Source organism: Gossypium hirsutum, chromosome D10, assembly GCF_007990345.1.
Source record: "Gossypium hirsutum isolate 1008001.06 chromosome D10, Gossypium_hirsutum_v2.1, whole genome shotgun sequence".
In the NCBI taxonomy this organism is placed as follows: domain Eukaryota; kingdom Viridiplantae; phylum Streptophyta; class Magnoliopsida; order Malvales; family Malvaceae; genus Gossypium; species Gossypium hirsutum.
In genome coordinates, this window is record NC_053446.1 from 67,505,143 (window position 1) to 67,529,908 (window position 24,766).

The 24,766-nt window shown below is 30.6% G+C and overlaps 3 protein-coding genes across 3 annotated transcripts; 1 reads left to right on the forward strand and 2 right to left on the reverse strand.

The window, feature by feature from the left end:
- The first annotated feature begins 1,938 nt into the window (after positions 1–1,938).
- Positions 1,939–2,846, forward strand: LOC107931756 (abscisic acid receptor PYL4). The gene has a single exon (XM_016863685.2). The coding sequence runs from the start codon at positions 2,114–2,116 to the stop codon at positions 2,771–2,773; it is 660 nt and encodes a 219-aa protein (XP_016719174.1). The 5' UTR covers positions 1,939–2,113; the 3' UTR covers positions 2,774–2,846.
- Positions 2,847–6,868: 4,022 nt separating this feature from the next.
- Positions 6,869–11,652, reverse strand: LOC107931857 (protein trichome birefringence-like 33). Its single transcript, XM_016863814.2, has 6 exons — positions 11,351–11,652; positions 11,024–11,255; positions 9,352–9,529; positions 8,621–8,820; positions 8,366–8,524; positions 6,869–7,575 (listed from the first exon to the last, which is right to left on the reverse strand). Exons 1-6 carry the CDS (start codon positions 11,538–11,540, stop codon positions 7,230–7,232), a joined length of 1,305 nt encoding a protein of 434 aa, XP_016719303.1. The 5' UTR covers positions 11,541–11,652; the 3' UTR covers positions 6,869–7,229.
- A 4,058-nt stretch (positions 11,653–15,710) lies between these two features.
- On the reverse strand, positions 15,711–21,210 carry LOC107931757 (uncharacterized). The gene is made up of 11 exons (XM_016863686.2): positions 20,818–21,210; positions 20,189–20,231; positions 19,820–19,873; positions 19,645–19,708; positions 19,238–19,294; positions 18,541–18,647; positions 18,391–18,429; positions 17,106–17,194; positions 16,393–16,471; positions 16,213–16,260; positions 15,711–16,117 (listed from the first exon to the last, which is right to left on the reverse strand). Exons 1-11 carry the CDS (start codon positions 20,994–20,996, stop codon positions 16,037–16,039), a joined length of 840 nt encoding a protein of 279 aa, XP_016719175.2. The 5' UTR covers positions 20,997–21,210; the 3' UTR covers positions 15,711–16,036.
- Between the last annotated feature and the right edge of the window lie 3,556 nt (positions 21,211–24,766).

Below are 24,766 nucleotides of genomic sequence, written 5' to 3' on the forward strand. Positions count from 1 at the left end.
TTGAATATTGATGAGATTAATCAAGTTCCTTTGTATTTATGTGAATTACATGACTAACAAGTTTGATGGAGATATGTGTTTAGGCAAATGACCAAACTTGTTTAAGCATGTTTAATTGTTTACCTTGAATGTGAAATATTTGGTAAGTTAAATTCCCATTATACGAACTTACTAAGCATTAAATGCTTACTTTGTTCCTTTTCCTCTGTTTTATAGTAATCCTGAAGCTCGCTTGGTTAGAAGCTGGTCAGAGCAACATCACACTATCCTTTGACTCATTTCGGTAAAAATAGCAAAATTCCTTTTGGTTATAATGGCATGTATAGGGAAAATTGGTCAAATGTAGGCTTAAAAATATTTTGTTGTAAATAGCCATTAGAATGGCTTGAGTTTGATATATTTGATATATATATGATTATATGGTCATTTAGGTAAGATTGAATATTTAGGCATATGAGGTGCCATGACATGTATTAAACTTGATTTTGGTTTGGTTTGAATGTCTTGTATTGGTTTGAAAGTCTTGTATTGGTTTGAAAATATGTTTAAGTGTTGATGTAGGTGGAAGATAAGTCTGGGTGAGAAATATGGCTAGGAAATGACCTTATTTTGTCCACACGGGCAGAGACACGGGCGTGTGCTTCAGCTGTGTGTAACACACAGCCTAGCACATAGGCATGTGTTTTGTCTGTGTGTCCGCTGCATCTTAAAATTTAAAAACAGAATACTCAGAATTGATCACACGGCTTGACACACAGGCGTGTGGCTTGGCCGTGTGACCCTTGCACTTAATTAATGAAAATTAATATATTCACACGGCCTAGCACACGGGCATGTGACTTGGCCGTGTAATCCAAGTCAGAGAGTTACACGGATATGGACACGGGCTGGGACACGGTTGTGTGCCCTACTTCGAAAGCCCACACGGGCGTGTCTATTGGCTATCTGAGCCATACAGCATGACCACATGGGCATGTGTCTCTTGTATTTTAGAAAATTTTTGAGATTTTGTGAAAAATTCTCTGAGTTCCCGATTTAGTCTCGACTTGTTTCTAATGTATGTTTTGGGCCTCGAGGACTCATATAAGAGACAATATGATTAATATATGATTGATTTCTGGTATGCATGTGAAGTGATATGAAATGTCTATATTTGATCTGTAAATTTCCGGTCATGCTCCATAACCCTGTTCTAGCGACGGATATGGGTTAGGGGTGTTACAATTGTAGTTTATATAAAATAATTAATACCCAAAAGGAAATGAAGCTCTTTCTATTTTCTTCATTCAAAAGACTCGATTTAAAACTTAATCGAAGGGAAATCGAGTTTTTACAACTTGACTCAAAAGGAGTTGGTATTAATATCAAGGGTAAACTATACTTGTAGTCATCCAACTATCAGTAAATTTCTTTTTTGGTCACTCACCTAAGAAAAGTTAGAAAATGATCACCTAACTATTTCATTTTTTCTTTTTTAGTCACTCGTCGCTAAATGGGTAACTAAAAGATGACTACCTTTAATTGGCATAATAACAAAATTAGCCCTCAATGTTTACACATTATCTAATTTTATCTTTTTTTACATGAAAGTATAATTCAATACATAATGTATAAGTTAGAAATAAAAATATTTTAAAAATATATGTTTATTATTAAACTAGACAATCCTCAAATACAATATTGCTTTCCTTATACTTCAAATGATTAAAAACTTTCCATTACTCATTTAACACGGGTTACCAAAAAAGAAAAGAAATCGAATAATTAGATGATCAATTTATAAATTTTTATAATTGAGAGACTAAAAAGAAATTTCTAATAATTAGATGACTACCAATACAGTTTACCCTAACATTAAGTAATAAAAATAAATAAATAAGAAAATGGCAATCTTGTAGTTTATATAAAATAAATGGATAAATATATGTTAACTAAGTCCAAAGGAACTACAACTTGGCCATCCACTTGCATTGTCCAGCGTAAGCTGTTACATTTGCATATGAGAATACCGAAAATAAATAAATAAAATAAAACCCTCAAAATCTAAAGTGGAAATTTTCCTTTAAATTTTCAAATATCTCAAACGCACAAGCAGACCACAGAAAAGAAAAACATGCCTTCCTCTTTGCAACTCCACCGCTCCACCGCCACCACCTTCGGCAGCAGCCACCACCACCACCACCACAAACAACCTCAACCCTTACCCACCACCACACTCACAAGGTGTTCCCCTCTTCCACGCGGCGTCTCCCTACCTGACGCGGTCTCGTTGTACCACGTACACACCCTTGGACCGAACCAATGTTGTTCCGCGGTGGTTCAACTTATCGAAGCCCCAATCGAGACGGCTTGGTCCTTGGTTCGCAGATTCGATAACCCTCAAGCTTACAAAAATTTCCTCAAGAGTTGCCACGTTATAGTCGGGGACGGTGACGTGGGAACCCTCCGCAAAGTCCACGTGATATCCGGCCTCCCCGCCGCTTCTAGCACAGAGAGGCTTGAGATCCTTGATGATGAACGTCACGTGCTTAGCTTCAGCGTGGTCGGAGGCGATCATCGGTTGAGAAATTATAAGTCGGTCACCACCTTACACGCTTCTACAGACGGTAAAGGGACGGTTGCCGTTGAGTCGTACGTTGTTGATGTACCGTCGGGTAATACTAAAGAAGATACATGTACTTTTGTTGATATGATTGTAAGTTGTAACCTTCGATCTTTGGCTCAAATGGCCGGAAATTCGGCCAAAAAAGAAAAATATTCATCATCCCCATAATCATTCACCAAAAAGAAAATATATTTCTCTTTGTTTCAACAATATAATACATACATATATGAATTAATTTTCATTTCATTTCCCTATGTAATTATTGAGTATATTTCCTTGTAAATTCTATATAAATTACCTATCTTTCATAAATATATATTTGACTAAATTTATAATTAATACATCACAACAATATGCATTGAATGTGGTTCCAATTTGCTAATTTACCCATATTAGTACATAATGTACCTTTTTTTCCCCTCCATGGAAATTAACCCACCTTTTACTATATAGTTTTGTGCCGTACAACTACATTATTCTTATATAATTAAGGTTTAATGAATGGCATGTGAGATTATATATATATAATTATAGCTTTTATAGGTTTTATTTGAAGTTTGTTGTGTAGAACATGTTTAGAAGAAAGAAGGTGAGGATTGAATATAATATTCAAATGTTTATTGTTGTATATAGAGGGGTTAAGTGAATTAGTATCACCATCCATCTTAAAAAAATATTTCTTTTTATAAAATAATAAATATTATCATGATAATATTTTTATCATACCTAATTCTTTTTTACTCGCACTATGAATATGTTATAATCTAATTATTCATATAAAAGATGTCTTGGAGTGGTTTTCGTTCATACAAAATGAGTTTTCGACCATGTATAGTTCTATAAATATTACCATACTAATTTTTTTATTTTACACAATAAACTTGATAATATTTATCACAATAATAGATTTTAATTCATATATTGCTCTTCTTGAATTTGATAAATGTTATAATGAACGTCGATAATGATAATAAAATAATCGCAAAGCAATAAGAAAGAAAATTCAGAACATATAGATTTTATGTGAAAAACCCTTATCGAGAAAACCACGAACGGAGGAGGAAAAATTCACTAAGTTGAAAACACACCAATACAAGAGGAGCTTGACTACATCTATTTAAGAGCTAAACAATCCTGTTATAATCAAAGTCTAATAAAAAAAAATTCGGGTCATATAACTCTAACAATAAGATTAATAGAATTAATTTAACCATCTCTTATTAATGTTTATGTAAATAAAATCCTAATAGGATTCTTAAAATCAACAATACAGATGTTTTCTAAGAGACAAAGAATCAACAGCTGCTTTGCAAATTGCAACTTAATTAAGACTTTTATATAGAAAAAAGCATGCAAGTTGATGTTAAACCTTGCCCATTTTTTCTAATTATATATTCTCCCCCTTTTCTTTATTTATATATTCATCTGGTATATATATATATATGTATATGTCGTTGAGCAAGGGACGAGGTTTTGCAAGTTGGATTGCAAGTGGGCACGAGGCCTTTAATGTTTCCACGTTGTAGGTTTCCTATATTATTCTAGAAGTATATTCTATATATATAGGAGGGGTAAGTTGTTTTTTATCTTTTGGTATCTTTTTATACGATTAATATTTTATTGATCTAACCGTTATATTTTATTCATATAGATCATGCATGTCAAATAGAGATATCAGATCAGTTTGTGAAAGTTTACATGCATGACAAGTACAATTATATTGATAAATTCAATAGTTAGAACATTAAAATATTGATCGTGTAATACACCGGTATAAGTGAATCTCTCATATACATATATAAAGTAAATTACACCCAATGTCACTAAATTACTTCAAAAAGTTAGAAAATGTTCATTAACCTATTCGAAAATTTTCATTTAAATCATTGACATAATTTCATATTAACTAGTAACTTAATTTTCCAATATTAAAAAATAGGATAAAACTAAATTATCTATTGTTCTTTAATTCAAATTTTGTAACCGACATTATTTAGGAGGAAAACTATATATTCTAAAAGGATTAATATTTATAGACCCTAAACCTAGCATAAGATACCTTTATTCTAAAAAAAAAAGAAATTATCCCCCATTCACATTTTACTATCTTTGATGAAAAAAATTTTAAAAGCATATTTTGATCCCTCAAGAAAAAGAAGAAAATCATTTTTGCCACTTGTTAACATACATGTGATTTTCTCATAATTTGAACAGATGGAATTTGCTTAGGAAACCAGATGTTGGCCATTGTCTGCAACTTGATAAACATATAAAAAAGTTTTAAGGTATAATGTCGAATTTAATCCTTAATGTTTGTATTTTTTTTATTAATTTGATCCTTTTTGTCTTTAGTTAATTTTGGCAAACAGTCTTTTAAAAACAGTTAATTTTAACCATTAATATTTCAGAAAGAGTTGAATGGTTTTAAAATACTGACTAAAACGTTACATTTTTAAACGTGGGAGTCCATATGGCAATCTACGTGTACTTCATGCTCTTTTTTTAAATTTTCATAATTTTTTTCTGTTTTTTAATGTTTGTACAATTTTTAAGTTATTTGTTAACGTAGCATATAAGACAAATAATGTTATGTTAACATAAAGTACATGTGGATTATTATGCCAACATTGTTAAAAATAATGTTTTAGTTATCATTTCCTTTTTAAAAAAAGTGATTTATTCTTTTTCAAAAAGTTAATGGTTAAATTTAGCTATAAAAAAAAAGAATAAGAGCTAAATTGATAAAAATGTAAACATTAGGAGCTAAATTTGATCTCATGTCAAAATTTAATAATATGTTCGTACATTTGAGATTTAGTCTTTTTACTTATACATTCAAAAATTTAGTTTATCTGCTTTCATATTTCTAAATTCAAGGCCAACTGTGTGACACCATTAAGAATTTTTTTTATAAATTCGTTGGCATGACAGTTTAAAATAAAAAAAATTACTCAAGTTGGCAAACACGTAACAAAAAATGACATTATAATGAACTTGAATTTAACTAAAAAATTTAACGGCATTAACAATTGGACTTCCATTTTTAAATCCAAAAACTAAAGACTAAGCTCCAAATGCAAAGAGAGTACAATGACTTGGAGTATATTTAACCTTAAATACCAATTACGACTTGAAATCAATATTTTAGATTAAAAATTAATTATATATATTAAGCCATTGACTGAATTGGCGTCGAGTTAATCGAGTACCAATTTAGTTGAATAATAACTAAAAATATCATTGTTTTACAAAATAAATTATATTATTTTGAGTATATTTTTATCATTTTACATATTTTATAGAAGAAAAACTAAAATAATACATATTTGAACTTAAAACATTATAATTTTAAATATTTTTAATTTATCATTTCATGTTTTTTTATATAATTTTTTATAAATATATTTGTTTAATTGTCACTAATATTTCAACATTATTAGTGTCAATATCACCTTTCAACACAGAATCATGTGGATAGTATTTCTGAAAAGGAAAATTGTTAATTTTTAACCACAAATATTTTGGGGGTAATCAATTAAATAAATGAAGAATTTCTTAAAATTAGAAACATATGATGTATATTGTGTTTATAATTTTTTTATTAATTTACAGATTGAGAAGGGAGAATTCTAAAATTTTTTTAGGGGATCGAAATTAAATTATATATTTTTATAGTAAAAATATCATTTCACCATTGTAATAGCCTATATCTTTATAAGTTTTAGAGGATTAAATCAAATTTTTGTTATTTTTAAAGGGAGCAAAGTATAATTTTATTAATTTAAAATTTTATAAATTATAAATACCTAAATGAAAATTTTTCCATGAGACACACCAATCCGTCTCTTAGACCGAGAAGAAAGTATCCCGAAAAGGACAACAATGAAGGTCCTTTGGCCTGTTATGTCATTGACAAAAATTACTTGTATTAGAGAAACTTAAAAGGAAAGTTTTTGGATTGCATTTAACTCCTCTACTTAAAAAGTGAGTAATTTAACTATGTATGTTAGATTAAAAAGTAAATTTATCTAATTTTATTGTTAAAAATTAGTTCTTGTACGTCAACATGTGGTGCACATAGCATGCCACATGTAACAATTTTGTTATTACGTCAATCACGTCAGTTTTTAACAATAAAAATAGATAATAAAAAATTTATCATAAAAGATTGCTCTTTAATTTAACGTACAAGGACTAATTTACTTTTTTTTTAAATAATTGAAACAAAATACAATCTAACTCTTAATATAAGAACTTCTGCAATACTTTTAACCAAAAATTTTAATTTTAAAAAATATCTTCTCCAATCACAGGTACTTTGAATCGATTACAACTTTTATAAATATATTTATTATATTTAAATGTATAAAATTTTTTCACTCATGTCGTGAGTATATCTATATATATTTATACATATATCAATACACTTTGGAGAATTGGGCCTCTATTATTATCTTACAAAAGCTCTTCTTTTTCATCTATTTCTTCATCTATTTTGTTGATCAAATGTTACCACCTCAAGCACCAAAACCTTGTATCAATGGCCATAGTATGCATGTGGCTATAACCAAAAACCAAGTAAAAGAATGTTAATTTGATATATATATAAATTCATGAATGGAAATTAGATTAAATCAGGATGGAAAAGCTTGGCAAAGAGAAGCTCATTCCAAGTATCTTGAAGTCCCGGCAAGCACCAATGGATGCAATCTGCATAGCTAGCCGGGTTGGCTAGTTGCTCTGTCGTCAATGGATTCCATTGTTTCTTGTAAATCGAGGTGTGCGCATCTTTGCGGTAACTCGAGAGTTGTGTGATGTTAAGAAACGTGATGGGGAATTCGGATTTACTGAATTCTTCCCCAATCACTTTCATTATGCTTTTCCTGCTATCAGAACCCCAATAATTTGAATCTGCGATTGGTGTTGTTTGATTGTAACAGTTCTCACTAGCCTCACCTCCCCAATCGCCCCTGCCAATATATGTGTAGTGTAAATTTTCTATCTACTAGTCTCAAACTATCACCTCAATTCTAAATTTATCTCTAAATTTCAGAAGCATCACTATTGTATCAAACAGGTCCTTCTGTCAACCTAGCCATCAATTTAGACATTAAATGCCACTTTGGATCTAACATGAAACAACGTGAATCAAATTGTAAATATGCGTGTGCTTAACACATAAAAAAACATAAATCATTTGTGTTAAAAAACATACAATGTCAATAAAATTTAAGAGGATTATTTCTTTTCTTTTTTCTTAGGAGGTCAGATTTAGGTTGTTCATTCAATAGATACAAATAAATTTACAATTTGATCCATGTATGTTAAGTATATGCCATCTCATATTTGAACTAGCAAAGGACCTGGTTGATAAAATACTAATAACTTGAAGATTTAATTAGGCTGTTTCAAAGTTTAAGGCCAATTAATCCATATACTAATAATAAACTATAACTACGAATAGACCTATCAATTGGCTGGTCGGGTTGATTACAGGTCGGGTCAATTTAGGATCATTTCAAGTTCAAACTATCTTGGATTCAGTTGTTTTAAGTTTTATCAGTTGGGTTTAACACTCGAGTTTGAGCTTTCTTGAATTACTTGTTTAGACCATTTCAGGTTCATGTCATTTCTCGGTTTGGATTGCACAGGTCTAGCTAAGTAGTTAGACTTGTAATCAGATTGAATAGGATCAAACTCGTATGATTCAATTTATCAATTTAGATTTCCAAATTTAGACCAAATTTAATTTATACTCACTTTGAATGAGTAGGAGACATGCTGGTGAAACAAACCCTAGTCCTCTCACGATCCAAATTTCTGGTCACCCATCTCAACAAGCTCTTCATTGCCATACGATAAGCATCCTCAGTTGACATCTGCATTATTTCTTTCTCAACATCCTTGAATGACCCTATCCTGTCAGAATAAAACACATACAAATCATCACAATTAAGCACACAAACACATATATGTTTTCCCCTAAAAGAGTTGTGGTTGAAATGAGACACGTACAAGATCTTCATCTCTTGGCCTGTCACCCACCACAAGTACGTATTGAAAACCAAAATGTCGACACCCTTCCAATGCCTGCCATGCTTATTCATCGAACCTTTCCTCACGATCCTATCGGATATTCTATGAACTACAGCATTATCCGAGTTGGATTCTAGAAGAAATGGAGCCCAATAGAATTCTATGGTGGCATTGTAGTCCTGCACTAGAAAAACACATATTAATTAACCATGCACTACGACTTGGATTGATTTTAAGTCGGATTAATTCAAATTTGAAAATCTTAGATTCATTTTAGTTCAGATTAGATTAATTTCGAGTTTCGATCATTTTAGATTTGGATCTATTTCAGATTTAGTTTACTTGAGTTTAAGACTTGAGTTTTTTCAGTTAGGTCATTATTCAATTAATTTCAGACTGAAATCATTTCGAGTTTGGGGTTTGAGTTTTTCATTCAAGTTTTAAAGCTTGTATGAATCATTTTGAGATTGTTTCAAGTTTAAGTTTTTTTCATTTTAGATTCAAGTCATTTCGGGTTCAGTTTATTTGGATCTAAGTCTTGGTTTTTCCTAATCAACCCGTTATAGATTCTAGTCTTTTCAAGTTTGAGTCAATTTTAAGTTCTAATCATTTTAAGTTCCAATCATTCCAAGCTCAATCAATTCGAGTTTGAAGTTCGAATTTTTCATTCAAATCATTATAAGTTCAAATCATTTTAAATTCGAATTTACCTTAACTCGGAAAACCGTGAGGGCGTCATTATTGTATGTTTCCATGGATTTTTTATCCTCAGGTATGAGCCTATGGAGAAGGCAAACCATTGATACATATTGACCACGGTTCAATGAGTCACCCACAAACATCATTCTCTTCCCCCTTAGGCTCTCTAGCATCAATGTGGCATTGAATCTGTTAATCATCAAAATCTACCATCATAATTAAATTTATTTTCATGCTAAATAAATTACAATTACAATTATAATTATTACAAAACATAAATATATGTCTTGATAATCTAAATATATCTCTAAATCAAATTACATATGAATATAACTTGAATAGAGAATAAAATCCAAATTAAAAACCCACAAATGATAAAATTTTGAATCCAAAATCTCAAACTTTTAGAGATCATTCATCAAGGATTATTTATTTTATGGATATAAAATTAAATGGTGAAAGTTACCATTAAAACCCTTGTATTAGGAGTCAGATTATATTTTGTCTTCTCTATCCAAAAAATAGATAAATATTGTACATTAGTTCAAAGAACATATTCCTTTCTTGTTAAAAATTTCACCTTTTGTACTATTAAAAGTTGTTTGACAGCAATACATAGTATGCCACGTATACATCGTGGTTATGTATAGAAATTTATTTTTTATCATGAAAATATTTATTATTCAAATTAATTATAAAATATAAAAATATTTTTTAATATTTTAAAAACTAGAGAATAGTAAAATGATTTTACTAATCAGAAAAAAATAAAAAATCATTTTTTAAAACCAGACCAGGATCTGACCCATGGAACATGTCCCTAGACATACTTGCACTTGCTTGCACGTGTTCCCAACTCAACACCTGATTAATCCCACGTGGCATAATGACAATATTACAAGCCACCACATCAAGCGACACGTGGAAATAAAGAAAGTAAATGGGTCCCACCTTCTTAATATTTCCTACCAACACCACACCGACAACTTTTGCTTATTCCTACGGCCATAAGACCCATCCGGTTCGGCACGTGTGTATAATCACGCACCCTGAACCGCCGGCCCTAGAATTTAACCCCACTAATTCGTAATTACTTCAATTTACTACCTAAATTCATCTTTCGTTTCACTTAAAAAAATTTAGATACCAAAATGAAAACATTGACATAATTTAGGGACTGAATTATAAGATAAACCTTAATTTGTAGCTCTAATTTTACTAAGTTAAGCCAAGCCTACCAAGAAAACAACAACATCACTATTTTTAATCACATATTAATTTATTTCATAGAAAATTAAAATTATTTAATTGCAAATTATATTTTAACCCTAGGCTTTAATTTAATTTTATTATAGAAATTAAATTATTTTAATTTTAATTTTAATTTTTTTACTTTTTATAATATCAGTTAGTCTAAATAGTTTAAGGATGTAAAACTGAAACATGCATACTAGAAGGATCAATAACAAAATTTGACCTATAATTAAAAACCCTTAAAAAATTCAACTAAAAACCCAAGAAGAACAAGACAAAGTTCGTTTATGAATCCGGACAATTTTTCTATCAGTCGACAAAGCAATGAGAACAAACACAAGAAGAAGAAAAAAAATTCAGAGGCTTTAAATTATCAGCCAAAAAACTAGAAAAATAAAAGAAAGGGGCTTTTTTTGTAATTATACCTACCTAGGAATATCACAGCCATGGGGTTGCCATCTCCATTTCTGATACTCAGTATCCGGTCTCCCATGTGCTCTACACGTTAATTGTGGCTGGATGTATGGACACTCCGATTCATCATAGTGAGGCCGAGTCAACTCGTCCTTGACCCACTTCCCACTGAATATATCACATCCTTCTTCACTTTCCTCCACCGCAAATGACGGCAGCTGCGCCACCACCTTCTCCCTTTTCTTCACTAACCCCACAAAAAAAAATCAGCCAAAAAAACAAAGAGAGCTCGGGTTTTGAGTTTGAGTTGGACTGACTGAGTCAAGTATAAGGTTAACTCACCTGGTGTGGTGGAGAAAACTGGGCTGGGGATTATTGGGTCAACTCGGCCAAAATTGGCGATGGAGTATTCTCCATGGATGACAGCAACGAAAACAATGAAAGCTAATAAAGTGTATAAGTAAGTTGAGAGACGAGACCTTCTAAGAATACCAGAGGATGATGATGTTGATGAAGAAAGTGGAGCCTTCATTTTTGTTCTTTAAATGAAAAAGAAGAAAAGAGGAACTTTTCTATGGTTTTGATTGTTTGTGGAAGTTTGTTCATATGAATAATTAATGTATTTGGATGCCATGGAAAAGGGTTGAATGCTTTTATTAATGTGATGAATGTGTGGTGAGAAAGTGAAATTGTATTATTTTATAAACGGCTAAATTCCATTTTTGGTCCCTCTATTATGATTCATTTTGATATCAACCGGCTAAATGATTAGACTAGGGTTGCATATAGCAAGCGTCACCTTCTTATGTGCCTATTTCGATCCCAACCCGACATTCCCTACATAAATCTCTTTAATTTGACATGATTTGGTCTTTATAATTTTATAAAATATCGAATTATGGCTACATATAGCAAGTGTCACCTCCAATGAAGCACCAACTCCGAAAGCAATTCAACAAGGATTCCATTGAAATTTTGGTAAAGTCACCATTTCATGAACTAAATACATTATGAAAACGAAAGGTTAAATTATGTTGAATCAAAATACAAACACTAAAGTTCAAATTTGAGCACAGTAGAGGGACTGAAATCAGAATATAACCCTTTTATGGAATAAAATAAAACAAAATGATTGGTTGCATATGATCACCAGGTCATATCTTTCTGTTTGTTTGCCACTTTCTGACTTGTGAGGTTGGGATTTTGGGGGTTTCCTTTACTTTTTTTTTGTTTTGTAACAATTTAATTTAGGTGAATAATTTTTGGATTAACATTAATTAAATGGTGATTAGGTTGGGGATCAATTTGCTAACAGGAAAAAGTGGTCCAATTTCTGTTGTAAACACAACTTGCCTTTGCTTTAACTCAACTCAACTTTTGATCATAGGCATTGTTGTCAATGAAAGAATATGTGAGTTCGAGTGTGCTGAAACGTATTATCCTTCTATTTATGGGTTGGAGAGAGACTATAGATAATTCTAGGTATTGTGTCAAAAAAATAGATTTTTCGTATAATTGTAAAAAAAATTCGATATTCATCTAATTTAATAATTCATTGATTTTTAATTCAATCGATTCGATACAAGTATTTTATATTCTTTCAACACTAACTAGTATTGCAAGGAAAGTCAATAATATTTATCTTTGTTGTTAAGCCTATTTAGTATTCTTCCAACATGGATGAACCCATTATTACAATGACTTTAAGGGTAAAAAAGCAGGATAAATACAAAATTTATAAATGAATTTTAGTTTAATATTTAAGTCGATATATAAGTTTTGAATTTATGCAATTATATACATGAAACTTAAATTATGGTTCATATATATGTAAAAAAAATTATTTTGATTTAATTGTACATATTTAAATAAATGAATACATATATTTATTTTCATATTAGATTAATATAATTGTTTGTGGAAATTGAATCAAATTAAAATTTTATGTATAAAATTGTACAAAATCAAAATTTATGTATGATATTGCACATTAAATCAAAGTTCATGTATAATTTTGATATTTATCCTTAAAAGTAATTTCATAATTGAGGATGTATTAAAATAGGGTTGCTTTAATTAATTGAGGGATTTAGGTGAAGATTTGGTAACATTTCAACTTCTACTTTGTTGGCTTTTAAATGTTTTTCTTTTTCTTACTCTAATCCTCAACAAGAAAATAGGTGTTTAAGGTGTCATCCAATTGATATGATCAGCAACCCAATTGGGATGTATCAACTACAACATATCCCATATTCATATGGAGAAAAACACTATATAAAATTGAAGATTTTTATAATTTTTTGTATGATTAATATTTTAATAATTTAGTTGATGTATTTCATGTTCTTGTAGATTATGTTAGTCGCGTTTGGGGTCAATTATTTTTTTTTTGAACTATTTATTTTAATGTAAATATTTCAACAATTAAATAGTGATAAAGTACATTACACTCCCAGTGAAAAACTTGGGTTCGAACTTTAGAAATAATATTGTTGAGAAGGGCCACCAAAAACCTTAGAAAGATTAGTCTTAATCTTCATAGACCATAAAATGGACATGAAAGATACATTGACCATGCCAATATATAGAGAGAGAGAGAGAGATAGACAACAGGTGAATTTTTTAAAATCTTAATTGTACAAAAAGTTATGAATTCTTATACTATCAATTTGGCAGATCAAGTCACTCTAGATGTAGTTAATTCAGATTATTAAATTTCTAAGTCATTTCGGTTTGAGTCAATTTTAAGTTCGAATTATTTTAAATCTTGGCTTTTTCCGAATTTGGGTCATTTAAATTTGAGGTTTAAGTTATTGGTCAAATCATTTTGAATTCTATTAACTTTAGGTTCAAATCATTTCAAATTACTTGTTTGATTCATTTAAGATTCGGTTTAGTTTCATATTTGAGTTAATTTACATTCGAGTCAATTCGGATTCGAGTTATTAAATAATTAAATTATATTAGACAGAATTTGAGCTCAAGTAATTTCAAATGATCTGTCGAGTTTAAGCCAAAATTGACAAATCTAATTATTATTTATTAAATAATTCCAAATTCAAAATAATTTATACTTGAATTTGGTAATTTGTACCTATTTGGTACCTTATTTATTTATTTCATACTTAAACTTGAAAACTATAAGCTAAATTGGTAGTTTCTTTAGGTACCTAGCTAATACTATTATAATACGCTGACGTGGCACTAATGATCAATAGTATATTGACATGTGGTAGCCTTACATTTTGATACATGGTAAAAAAATTAAAAATAAGAATTTATAATCTTTTATTTTTGCCCCTTATCAAAATGTGAGACTACTATATGTCATCATGCTATTAATTATGAGCGTCACGTCAGCATATTTTAACAGTGTTAATCTGATGTCTAGAAATCAATTAAGTCCAAAAATATTTTAAATACCAAATAAATATAAATTACCACCTCTATATATATTAACCCTTTTAAGAATAATTTTTGGCAGGTTGCAGAAAGTGGAGATAAAAGCTGGTCATGCAAAGAATGTAAGGGTATTCCCAATCTTTGCTTACTTTTATTGTGAAATTAGCATAAAATACATTCAATTATCGGGGAAAGAGTCATTTTAAAGGAGCTCGTGTTACATAAGTCATAGAGTTAAGTGAGATGGTAAGAGTATTTTCTACCTTAATTAGTGGTCGAGAATTCGATTCGAGTATGAAACAATTTTAAAACTCGTGACCAACGTCTACACCTTAATGAGCCTATAGAACACGAAAAATTAAATACTAAGCTCGCTCTAATAGATACGTGATAATGGAGAAAGAGACTTTACAACTTTAGAGGGTAACCCTTTTTCCATTAAATAGATGTATTTGATTGAACTTCGTTTTATGCTTAACTGTAAAATTTTCGTTTTTCCTGTTAGGTATTTAATTTTCTTTAGTAACATTTTTATCCAAAAATGTACTGACATTCAATGAAACATTACCACATATCCTATTTTTATTGGCCTGGCTGAGGTCATGTTTAGGGTAAAATTAGACTAAATTAATAGTTTAGGTATCATTTTGACAAAAAAAAAAACTTCAAACACTTGATTTTAAAAAACCTTTTCTCTCAATTTTGAAATTGAGAAAATTAATATGGATCAATTTAATACCTGCATATTTTAAAAATGAGTAATTAATGACAAATAATTAGGACATTAGTGTCTTTCATCAATAGTACATAAGTTTGATATAATAACAAATTTAATCCTCAATGTTTACATATTTTGTTAATTTGATCTTGATTTTAAAAAATTCAATATATTTAACTTCAACATTTACACATTTACAAAAATATTAGAAGCGAAATAATCATTACCAAATTGATAGAATATGTAAATTATGAAAGTTAAATTTATTATTATACCAATTAAATTTATGTAAAATTGATAATAATAATAATAATAATAACATTAATGCTATGATTAGTTATTGCTCACATTCGAAGTTGATAAGGATTAAATTGCTTCAAATTTTTTTAGAGAGGCCAATTTACTCAATATCAAAATTGTGATAGCCAATTTTGCATTTAAGCCAAAAAAAAATTTAAAATTCACTCTAGATTATGACAAACTCACGGTACGAGTAAAAAAAAATATTATGTAACAAAATCTAACCTGTAAATTCGTGAATTACCGAAACAAGGAATTACTCAAAACACGAAAAAATAACAATTTTCTCAATGCAACAGTCATTGAATTAGGTTTTAACAATTCAAGCAAATTTAACATTGTACACACTTATCAATTTAAATGTCTAACTATCCCTAGTAAGAACAAAGGGAATGAAGATTCTACTATTAATTAGTTGTTCTCCGAGTAAGCTACTCATTTAACACCGAAAAAAATTGTCAACTTCAATTAACAAGAGGCGGATCATCGGAAAACCGATTCCCTGTGCAATCATATTAGCAGTTTGGAACTTACTGGGAAAAAAAGGTTCATGACCAAGCGATCTCAAAGCTGGTTTACCTACAAACGCGGAACCAAATTGCAACTGCTCAAGAATTGACTGGCGAATAGGAGTTTCTGTGACTGGTTGAAGGTCCACTAAACTGTCGTACCAAAGACGAGAAAAATATCTGCAAGAATGATAACATGTACGATTGTAAGACTAGTGGGTTTTGGCTCGTTTTTATTGCTTGTGCGGTTGAAAATAGCGAATAATGAGAGGTACCTGAGTTCTATGTGGTAAGCTGGCCCACAAATCCAAGTTCGGAATTGCCTGAAGAAAGTAGAGCAAGAATATAACAGAAGTTAGGAAAATGGTGAATCGATCGAGGCAAGACAAAGTACCAAGTACCTACTTTCGCAAAGAAAAAACAGAGAATTTTAAGAGCAAGCACTAAAAACTTACTTCTATACCGTGAACCCCAAGGAAAAAATATCGATAAACTGTACCAGCAAGCAGGTAGGCTCCAAAGAGGCATATGATACTATAAAAAGAAAAGAAAAAAAAGAGAGAGGGGAGAGAGAGAGAGAAGTCAACCAAGAGACTCTTTTAGAACTAAAACTGTTATAGATATTATTAGGCATAATGATAAATTTAGCCCTCAACATTTACATCTTTTGTTAATTTGGCTCTTATTCTTTCTTTGAGCTAAATTTGGCCTTAGACTTAAAAAAAAGTCAAATTTGACTATCAACCTTCAAAAAAAAGTTGAATTACTGTTTTTTTAATGGGAATTCGGACTAAAACATAAAATTTTAAACACAACTCGCATGACAATCCGCATATACATCATGCTAGTTTTTTGCATTTTTTTGAATTTTTTATAATTTTTTGAATTTTGAATTTTTATAATGATAGCATATAAGACAAATAGTGTATGTCAGAATAAAATACATGTGGATCGCCATGCAGGTTACCACACCAACATCATTAAAAAATTAATGTTTTAGGCAATATTTCCATTTAAAAAAGTGATTTTACTCATTGTGAAAGGTTAATGACCAAATTTAGCTCAAAATAATAATAACAATAATAATAATAAAGAGCCAAATTGACAAAAGATGAAGAACTAAATTTATCATTATGCCTTATTATTATTGAAGAAGTAAAAACCTTACATGATTATCAAGGTGCCAAACCAGCCAAACCCTTTCCCACCAATGGATATGATTGTTGCACAGCCAGAAGGATGCCGCAGCGTTGTAGCCTATCAAAAGTAAGGAAACAAACTTGAAACACCAGAGATGACAAAAAAACCATTTGTCAAATGCGAGGAAACAGAAAAGTTATCAATATAATAGATATTGTGCTCTATATTGAAAGTCTTTCGGACATAGAGATTTGTACTCTGATAACTAAGTATTCCCGAACTCGAGAAAAAGTAAGCATCCTCATCTTTCTCAAATGGAAACTATATTCCTTTATTCTATCCTTGCCATACTACAAAAAATTTTCTTTGGCCAGACTGGTTGATAAGAGACACCTTTTTGTAAACTAAACGTCAATTATTCGTAGGCAACTTGAGCTTAAACACAAATAACCTTACCATAACTAGGAAAAAGAGAACCTAAGTGTTCCAATCTGAATTCAAAACCACAACATTGAGACAGTCAATCGGTTGGATGGATGAAAACCACCATATATGCTAAAAGCTATAATCCTTAGCCCAAACATAAAGCTAGAAGCCTAGAACCCTCTGCTCAAATTTCAGAAAATCCATTGGACGACACTCGCTCCTCCTTTCTTCCCTTCCCAATTATTTCTAGAGTAGTGGTCAAATGAAATGGGAAGTCAAATGAAATAAGGGATAGCCAGGGTCAAAGTACTATGGAGGCCCTTATACTAGGAGTCAGATTGCATTTTGACCCCTCTACTCAAAAAAAGGGCAAATTGATCCCTGTACAGTAGATCAAAAAGCAAATTGATCCTTTTTGTTAATTATCATTTTTTTGTAATGTTAAAAATCAATATTACTAACAGAATAACCAGATAGTGACAAGTGGCGTGTCACGTATACCTTATGCTGATATACAAGGACCAATTTTTAACAGTAAGAACGGACAAATTTTTTAACAAAATGACCAGTTAGCTCTTTGATCTAATGTACAGGAACTGATTTGCCCATTTTTTGAGTAGAGTGACCAAAATGGAATCTGACTCCTAGTACAAGGGCCTCCATAATACTTTTACCAATAGCCAGTAGAGTAAATTATTATATAAAGTAACATTTGCAAAAGAATTAAAATGACTGGTTATTGAATAATATATCACAAAACTGCACTTCTTGGACATGATGTAATGCATGTGCATCTATATTCAAGCATACGCATACTCACCACATACATGATGTTTGGTTAAAAATATCATCAAGTATATCAGAAACTAAGTTTTCTAGAAACTTACATAATCACAAGTCCCCAGTTTCTCCACTGAATCTGGCCCCTGTTAAAAACAGAATGACGTATGGGTATATGTCATAATACAGGTATTTGCAACTCTAGAGAATTTCTATTTGATCAAATTCAGCATAAACATTGTGGTAAACACTCTTACTTGAGCTCCATTTGAATCACAAAGGATTGAGACCGAGAGTGAACAACCGGGATCTTTTCCACTGCTTGACATTCTAACAATGACACCTTTGAAAGGGTTCTGCTTGTCTGTCATGTAAAAGGTGATAGAGAAGTCAGTATTACCAAACTGCATTCATACAAATAAGCATGAAATCGACTGCCTCCTAATAGCACAGCACTATGGAAAACGAAAGAATTTCCATTTGGAGGCTAAGTTAGAGTGTTAATCTTATTTACTAAGGCCTGGATCACAATTGAAAGACACCTACAAAATAAAAGGTATGGTAAAAGTATCATAGAGGCCTCTGTACTAAGAGCCAGATTGCATTTTGCCCCCTCAACTCAAAAAATGGGCAAATTTGTCTCTGAACATTAGATCAAAGAGCAAATTGATCCTTTCTGTTAAAATCGCATCCTTTTGTACTGTTAGAAACTGGCGTGACTGATAGAATAACCAGATACACATAGCATGTCATGTGTAACTCATGCTGATGCACATAAACCAGTTTTTAATAGTAAAAATAGATGAAATTTTTATTAGAAGGACCAGTTTGCTCTTTGATCTAATGTATGGAAACTGATTTGCCCAATTTTTAAGTAGGAGGGCCAAAATGCAATCCAACTTCTATTATAGGGGCCTCCATGATACTTTTACCTAAAAGATATCTTTGACTTACCAAGGATGCTAACATTTGTACTTGAAGCATGTCCAAGAGTAGAACATACGTGATAACCTACATAAACCACAGAGATTCAATTAGAATTAGACAATTTAACATACTGAATTTGTTAGCAAGGCAGGAAAATCTTTGGTATCCTACATGAATATGAAGTTTCTACCATGTTGTCAATAACGCATATATAAAAGAATATTGTAAATTTCAAGTAATCCAAATGTTAAGCAGCAATCCACTCCAAAGAGAAACGAAATCACACATTTTTAGCACCGTTTTTTATTAGACTCTGATAGGTTACGGTGTAGAAAAGATAATATTAAGTGACAATGCCTAAACAGAGAGTGATTGGCCACTAGTAAACAAAGATCTGCTAACTAAATGCAAGAAAATCAGCAAAAAATGTTTACCTCCAGCATTTCTAGCCGCTAACGCACTACATTCCGTTCCACAGCGTGATGGACCTCCACATTCCTAAAATATCATAAGGAAATCAAATAAATAATTACCACCATCGTTATTCTGGATCCTTCCACAATCAGAATGTAAACAATAAAACTCTGATAAAATTAATGAAGTAATTACCGAGCACTCAGCACATCTAGGTGGATCATGGTTAAAAAGCATTCCACCACAAAGCTGCTCCATTAAGTCAATGAAAAGAAAGCCAATAAAAGAATAAGTTAAATTTATAAGGTAAAACATCCTATACTTAGCTTGTAAAAGACCCTCGAACAAAGATCAGTAACAACTTATTGCCTCTGCTCAATAGTTACAAGTACTCTAATTAAAACGCACAAATATTCTCCAGTTTAAACAACCAACAAGAATTTAAAGGCATACTTCAGTTGTTTAATTAACCACATCAGATTCCACATAAGAAGTTCATACTCAAAAGGAGGAAAACAGTGCTACTTAAACAAAAGTAATAAAGTGTAACCTGATGGAGCCAACCTGAAACCAAAGCACAGTCTCATTCCCCGCCACCTTATAAAACCTAACACATAGTTACACGAAATAAAACATATTTCAATAAAAATGGAAGCTGACCCAATCAAGATATGATAGCTTCCAATCAAACTAAGATAATCTGCAATTTAACCCAATTTCATTATTCAAACAGGTCTAAAGTTCTACTAAACCAAGAGGAACTCTCTTCAAATTCAAACCAATTCCTTTATCGCCTCGTCTTCAAACAAGTATCCTTATCAACAATGATTGGATGCAACAGTAGCCAGCACCAAATTTTCTTTTTAATCTCATAATAACTACAATATCAAACTTGTTTATAAGCCATAGAAATTTCGCTCTTTGATTAAGTTAATTATACCAAATTGCACCAAACAATTAAATTCAAATTATTCTAAATTAGTATAATATACGCATAAAAGGGGAAATTACCAAAATTTTCAACAACCTCGTACGCTAAAAACGAACAATATAAATGTATGTATATATAACAGAGCATTTTACACTAAAATTCAATTAAAACAAAGTAATTTTAATAGAAATGAGAGACATTCAGATCAGGCAATAAAAGGAAAAAGCTAAAACCTAAGAGAAAGAGGGAATTAGTGAGTTACCCGTCTTCGCTGAGAATGCCATGAGGGAATTTAGGCAAAGGAGAAGCCAAGCTAAAGTTGTATAACTTGTTGCCGTCATTGAAGCTGTGTTCACAGATCCCAATGACTGAGTTAACTCGGAGTTGAACCGTCAAGAGAAAAATCAATAGAAGAAGCAATCTCCGAGATTCATTTCCCATTATCAATTTATTCACTCCAAAAAAAAATCTAAATTATTTTATTTCTTTGGTTCCTGAATTTCCTATGATGTTGTTTTGGTTTTCAGCTGAAAAAAAGAACAGTGAAGAGGGGAAAAAAAATACAAAGCTGGACCGAAGACGACAAGCAGGGAAGGGAAACAAGCTTTCATTGCTGAAATTAAGAGGAAATTTTTGAACTTTGAGTTAATTGCTCGATTTCAACTCATGTTTTTGATTAATTATAATTTGACCCCTTTATTTTTAATAGTGCCCAACTTAAATTCATTAAAATATTAGTAAGTTTCAAAAAGTTACAAAATAGTTATTGAACTATTCGAATATTTTTATTTAAGTCATTAGGTTGTTAAGATTTTTTTTAAGTGTTCAGCTAGCAAGCTCCAAGTGACTATTCGATAATCAGTATGATGGATTAATATCTATTGACGAGTAGGTTCAAGTCAATCTAACGGTCAATGTCAAATATCAGAAAAGCAAGTTGTTTGGATTTTGGTTTATAAATTTGTTACGTTTAAATTGTTTTATGAAAAAACTAAATGGGAGAAGAAAAATAGAAGAGCTTTCGATTGGTGCAAGTAGTGTAAATAAAGAAGGCTAAAGAGTAATGATTTTAATAGCCCAATGACTTAAATAATTTTTTTAAATATATTAATGATAATTTTCTAACTTTTTATAATTTAATAAGTAAAATATAAACTTATTAATAATTTAATTTAATGACATTAGGTGTAATTTACTCTTAATTTTAATAATAGCGATGTGGCCACCTGCCAAGTGCCCAAGATTATCAATTATCACTTAACAATTACCGGCTCAGCTTTAAGAAGGAAACGACGTCGGTTAATACTTAATGTTTGAAACTATGTTGAGCGAGGTCAGGTTAGAGTTGTCCATGGGCCCGGTCGGGTTTGGATTGGGCCAAATAAAAAAATTAGGCCTATTTTTTAGGTTTGAGTTTGGCCTGGCCTAAAAAATAAGTCTAAAATTTTGCCCAAGACTGGCTCGAATAGAAAAAGTTAAAACCCGAGCTTGACTCGGCCTGCCCGTATTAGTTTTTATATTATTTTTTATATAAAAAATAATTTTAAAAATATATATAATACATCAAATATACTAAAAACATTAAAATAAATGTTTACCAACAAATAGAAAAAAATTAAAATATAGTGCTTAAATAACACTAAGATAAGTGCAACTTAACAATCAAATACTTCTAAAATTGTAACAAAATTAATAATAAAATAACAACAATATAATAGGGAAGTGATAGCAAAACAATAAAAAAGCAGTGGCGAAATAGTAAAAAATAGCAATAGTTTTTTTTGTAAATTCGGGCCGCGCCGGGCCTAGGAAAAAAAAAACTTACCCAAGGCCCAATCTATTTAGAAAATAGGCATTTTTTTCATTCAAACTCATTTTTTAGGCCTATATTTTTATCCGAACTCTCCTACTTCGGCGGGCCTTTAAGCTGAGCTAATAAACAACTCTAGGTCAGGTTGATTTCTAATTTCAAAAAAAAATTAAGCCCGGCTTAGCCTAACCTAATCTACTTAAAAACCCATATTAATATTTAAAAGAATACAATATATAATTTTAAAAATTTATTTAATTTAAATTCAGATTAACTTGAAAACATAAATTTTTTGTCCAAACTCCATCCAGTTCGAACCCAAACCAAATTAATGGGATGAGTGTATTTGAAACTCACAAAATTATGTAACTTAATTTATTTTTAGATTGGTTTTGTTTAATTTGATTAGATTATAAATATATTCTTTTTGTGATTAGTAAAATTTAAAAATCATAATTATTTAAATTAAACTGAATTTTATTTTTATTTTTTATTTCTATAACGGGAAATAAATATTTATATTTAAATAAATGAAAATTAATTTTAAATTATTATATTTTTAAAAAGAATTCAACTTATATATATGTGATTTTTGTTTCGGTTTCAATTTGAATTTTGAATTAATGTATAATTTTATACATGAACTTTGATTTTGTGTAATTTTGTATATGAAATTTTTATTGGATCCAATTGCCTACAAATCATTAATACCATTATTGATACAATACCATTTTATATTTACATATTGTATGCACAAATAATTATATTTATCTAATATAAATATAAATTGATGTACTTATTTTTTTTTTCAAATATGCACAATTGACTCAAAACCAATGTTTCATGTCTATATTTATACCAAATCAAAGTTTTATATATCAAATTACATATTAAATCGAAGTTCATGAGTAATTTTGAGCTTCATCCCAATAAATTAGAGGCGTTCGTGAGTCAAGCCAAGCCAAGCCTAGTCATGATATTAATATACTTTATGTTTGTTCGAGCCCGCCTTTATTTGTAAATAGTTAACCCAAACTCATTTTAGGCCTATCTATGCTTGAGTAGATAACTCAACCTATAAACAGATCTACTAAAAAGAAAACCACAAACTCAACTACACAAAACACAGAAAGCAGTTGAAAACCTTAGTCTTGTACAAAAACATATGAAGGAGAAAACCGGCCTCTATTAAGGGGTATCAACCCAAAAGATAATATTCTAGATTTGATTTTAGAGTGTTATCTTTTTTGTGTGTGTAAACTCACGTACTCCTAAATTATAATAAACTTAAAGACTAATCTTTATCATGTAGGAAGAATTAAAGGCAAAACTCTTCTAATAAATATGCTTTTCAAAATTTTAACTCGTGTTCTCGTCCATTTGGACAAATTTGACATGTAATGGTGCTTATAAACAAATATGCAAATTTGAACCATAAATAATTGTTTTTATTCAGCACTTATTCTAAAATTTGGGTCTTTAGAAATTAGACGAGGTCATTCGTGGAAATTGAGAAATTTCCAAGTAGTTTCTTCAAGGACTGAAGAAATAAATGCCCCACCAAATTAGTCCTTCTGTGAAAAAATTGGCCGGTTAAAGTTAAGTCTTGCATTGACCAGTTTTTAATGATACGAAGTGAATGTTATGATATTTTGGTAGTGAAAAGTTTTTAACACTTGGGTTGAATTGTTATCATACACGAAGTCATGTGTGAGCTCTCTCTCAAATTATTTTAGATTGGTCTTATTCAAATTATTTGTAATTGTATTAGTAAAAATTTGATTACATTTCGAATTAACTCAACCCAAAAGTAGTCAAAAACTAAAATGATTCTAACCCATAATGATTTGATTTGAAAGATCCTAGTTTCAAACGCAAATGACCCTGTTGAGGGTTGGACCCTTAACCCATCATGTATTTGTCCTCAATGGCGTTGTCTCTTGACTTTGTCAAGAAGCTAGCCTGAGTGGTAGCCTATTCACCTATAAATGCCTTACATGCTATAAGGCATGGATTTGAGTTAGATCATGCACAATTGCACATGGTTCACTTGTTCATGTATTTGACGAGTCATTCCCACTTTGTGAACTTGCCATCACTTCAAGCATTCTAGCTCATGGAAGAATTACTCAATGAATCCACTTGAGCCATTAATAGAATCAAGAGAACCAATAAGTATTGAGTGCACTGGTAAGGCACATTGCACTTTCAATGGGAGGTGCGGATTCGAACCTAAAAGACAACATCCACACTATGAACTCCGAACATGGATAATAAAACGAAAATAAACAATACAAAAAAAAAAGAATCGAAAGACAAAATCCACACTATGAATAATATTTTACTTGTTGAAAACCCAAATTCACTCGATTCAGAACTAACCTATTCAATTCTACTTCTG